Consider the following 3,882-nt stretch of genomic DNA (forward strand, 5'->3'; position numbering starts at 1 on the left):
GATCTGCTATGAGACGCTGGGCAGGTGATGTAACCTCTCTTTGCTTCTGTTTCCCCCTCTATTAAAGGGAGGGGTAATGCCTTCCTATCTCAGTGACAGGAAATGTTGGGACAGCACCCCTGGCTAAGGGCCATTTGCAAATACAGGGGCTTCTTCTTCCATGGTTGAAAAGCTCTAGCTGAGTGCTGAGGTACTGCCATATTCCTAAGGGGTGATTTGGCTGAGGGATGCGGGGGCCAGGGACAGATATGTCACTGCACTACGTGGATGCGGAAGCACTGGATTTAGCATGTATATTGAAGGAATGCAGCAAGAAGCCTGAAAGACAGTAAGTGGCAGGTGTTCCTGTGGGAAGCCACTCCCTGCTGGTGCAGCACTCACCAAGCTCACCCCCGCTGTAGCTCTGTGGCCTCCAACAGTGTTACACCCCTGGGGGGTCGGCCCCATATACTGTGATATAAACCATATGAAGCTTATGGAGGTGGGATATCAGGAAGATGCTGGTGCAGCTCAGGCCTTGTCTGTGCTGGGGGACTGCCCTGATGCTGGAGCTCGGCCAGCACTAACCCCAAGCAGGTGCAACGCTAGCTTGAGTTGGTACCTACTGTGCTAGCTCGGGGTTACTGCCCCCATGCTTGGCTCTGCAGTGCTCTCGCTGTCCCTTCATGGGCTCTCTCAGCTGAGGAGTGGGTGGGCTGTGCAGACAGAGCTCTTGCAAACCAATAGGGCTGCTAAGCCGGCACCTCACATCTGCCCAGGACTCCCACCCAGCTTGTTCAAACCACTGAAAACACTTCCTGCCCAGCATCATGTGGCTCCCAGTGGGACCCAAGCTGCACCCCAGCCCTGCCCAAGATCTGCCAGTCTTGGCAAGGTGACCCAGAAGAGCTGGGACACTGTGGGATGGAGCAGCAAGGTGGAGTGTGGTTGTACAGGAATATTCTCTCTCTGGCACTCTTCTTGCTGGCCATGAGGAGCAGCTTTGGCAGAGTGGTATGGGGAGGAACAATGCCCTAGCTGGGACCCACAGCTCCTGCTGTTACCGTGACCTTCCACTGAGAGCTGGTGAGCAGGGGTTTAGCTCTGCTCATTAAATACACACTTTATATGTATTCTAGCTCCCTGCCCCTGTTTGGCCCTGTGTTCCTGGCCACCATATGGATGAAGATACCAATATGCTTTTGTACTTTGGTCATGCTGTTGTCACGCAGATGGCTGGTGATAAAACTACCCATAGACCTGTTAAAACTGAGTAGCTGCCATTAACTTATTGCCAGGACTGTTGAATTCAAGGGCACATCCAGATCCCGGGCACATTACGATGGTCCCTGATTCTGCCTGGCATCGCTGTCTGCCAGCAGCTGCTGTTTGCAGTCCTCGGCAGCGGTCGTGGCTGCGCAGGGCGCCGTCCTGAGATCCATCCCTCGGCTTGGATTCCTAGAGCCAAGGGGACAGTGGCAGTTTATGGCTGGTGGTGTTTGTCCCCATGGAGCTCCACTGCCTCTACTGCTCCTTTGATCTGTTGTACTAGAATAGTTTACAACTGCTGGCACCAGTGGGGCCTAACACAGCCTCAAACTTCAGGGCGAAAGCATTTAGCTTGCAGAGTGCTGGGGGGAGCAACTGGCCAGGTGCACTGTGAGAGAGGTTTTACTTTCAGGGCGTGGAACCAGAATGCCTGAAAAATGGCTGGGCTAAGGTGAAGGCGTGCATGTCATGGCCATTACCGAGAGAAGCCTGTACGGGCCCCAGCTGTTTCTGGCTCTGTGCAGGGACAGGGGAAGAAGGTATAAGATCCTCTCCCAATGGATCTCTGTACTGATGCCAGCCACAAGCAAGGTGGATAGCACAGATGGGATGGGAAGGAATGAATTTCCTCTTTAGCTCTCCAATTGGATCAGCACTTGCTGGGAGCTTATGGAAAGACCAAAACAAAGCCAGATGTTTCCAGAGTGCAACTACCAACAGTCTGGTGGTTCTACCAACCCCATACACAGCATCATGTATTTTCTCATCTAGTGGCTTCCTTTTAATTCACTTAACTTCACTACTGACATGCAAGACACACAACAACCACATTCAAAGAACATTTTTGAGGGTGCAAAGGCAAGAACTTCAAAGCTTGGAAGCACCAGAATCATGTTGCCAGTACAGCATATATGTGCATATATGTGGTCTCTAAGTGCATGACCACATGCTCTATTTTTTCATAAGACCCCTGCCTCTTTTAGTGCACGGGGTGAACCGCTCTAGCCCTTGCCCTGTACATTAAGATGCAGGATCTTCCTCCTCCACAATGCTTGGGTCCAGCAGGAGCAGCAACTGAGACTACAGGAGAGAGTCTTGTAGTAGCAAACCAGGGCAGCAATACTGGGAAACCTTGTGTTTGAGCATGTTCAGCATGGACAGAAGGTCCAGAGATTTAGCTTGAAGTGCTACCAAGTCTCTATGGAGCATGTGCAAAATGAGATTTTTTTAAGTGTTTGTAATCTAACCAAATTTGCGCAGGTTTTCCTAGGGGGGCAAAGAGAGTTTGACACAAAAGCCACTACCTGTCCAACTTCCAGTCCTTGCTGCCAAACGTGGGAGCACTAGAAGTATCCCAAGGAAAGCTCACCAGACTGGATGAAACAACATGTTCTCCATCTGTAATCACTTTCAAAGGGAGGTGGATGGCCCATTCGAGGGGGCTTCTCTAGGATGATTCTTACGTGCCCAGCCAGTAACCCTTCAGAGGTACCGGTACTGACCTTCATCAAGTGTTTATTGCCCATGGGAAGAGCTAGGTATTATTGCTACTTCCACTGTTAGAGCTGGGAAACTGGACCATCAAGATAGTCATCAAGTGACTTTCTCAAGGTCAAGAGAAAGCCTGTGGTGGAACAAGGCACTGAATCCAGGTCTTCCAATCTCACCCTGTTACCTTTGCCACCAGACTGCTCCTGCTCTCTTATTATGCCTGGCTCGGTAGCTGCATGAGCAGTGTGCGTTCTAATCCTCTGCATGCTGAAGGACTTGCTCATTTAACTCTGCAAAATGAAGCAGCTTTCATCTGGGATGTTAAATTCAACCAACCGGATATTAAATTCTTTGGTTTCATTATCGGAGACAATATGTTTTTAAAATGGTTCTCCCTCTGGATTCCCGTGCTGGGTCCCTACCCAATAGTGAGTGATGAATTCGTCCAGATTGGCACATTCAAAGTTACAAACCTGCTGAGACCTGATATGTATTTTTTCCCTGAGTTTAATTATAATGTTTCCTGCTTGTAGTATAATTGGATGACACTTCTTGGTGCTTTTAAGCTTATGCAGGTCAAAACCTAACAGAGCTGGATGGATGTTGGTTAATAGATTCCAAAGACTGCAGAACTGTCTGTTCCCAGTAGAGACCCGGCTTTGGGAACACGCGTGCTAGAAACAAACAAACAAACACAAAGCCCCAGTTGAGATTTTAAAAGCTGGCTAGAGATTTATCATCCCTTGCAGGCTCTTAAAATGTCAACTCCTGGCCAACGGTGCCAGCCCTCATCACCTACTTATTACATTTTTAAACAAGCACAAAGCACATTCATGCTTTCCTTGTGCAGCCACTCCCATTTGGGAACACGTCCCTGCACATTACTGCAGAGCCATGTCACCGTCCTCAACGCCCTCTGGAAAACTCCCCTTTGCCATGACGCCTACAATAAGGGAAAGACAACTGCTGTGCTGAGCCCACTGCCCATCAGTACTGTCTGAGGGGCTTCCTTGTGCTTCCCCATCTGTCTGTATCCATCTGTTTTCTTTATACTTGTCAGTATACAGTGTTTTAGACTGTAAGCTCTTTGGGCAGAGACTCCATTTCTGTTGTGTTTGTACAGCACCTAGCACAGGGGCAAGC

At 49.5% G+C, this 3,882-nt stretch overlaps 1 protein-coding gene across 1 annotated transcript in view; it reads right to left on the reverse strand.

The window, feature by feature from the left end:
• Nucleotides 1-729: 729 nt before the first annotated feature.
• Nucleotides 730-3,882, reverse strand: part of KIRREL3 (kin of IRRE like 3 (Drosophila)) — a 420,743-nt gene continuing 417,590 nt past the window's right edge. Inside the window, exon 15 of the mRNA XM_019509067.1 lies at nt 730-1,437. Within this exon, the coding sequence (XP_019364612.1) occupies nt 1,243-1,437 (195 nt within the window). The 3' untranslated portion in view covers nt 730-1,242. The remainder of the gene's footprint in view (nt 1,438-3,882) is intronic.

The sequence above is a fragment of the Gavialis gangeticus genome, unplaced genomic scaffold (assembly GCF_001723915.1).
Source record: "Gavialis gangeticus isolate Ggan-Ray unplaced genomic scaffold, GavGan_comp1, whole genome shotgun sequence".
NCBI lineage: Eukaryota > Metazoa > Chordata > Crocodylia > Gavialidae > Gavialis > Gavialis gangeticus.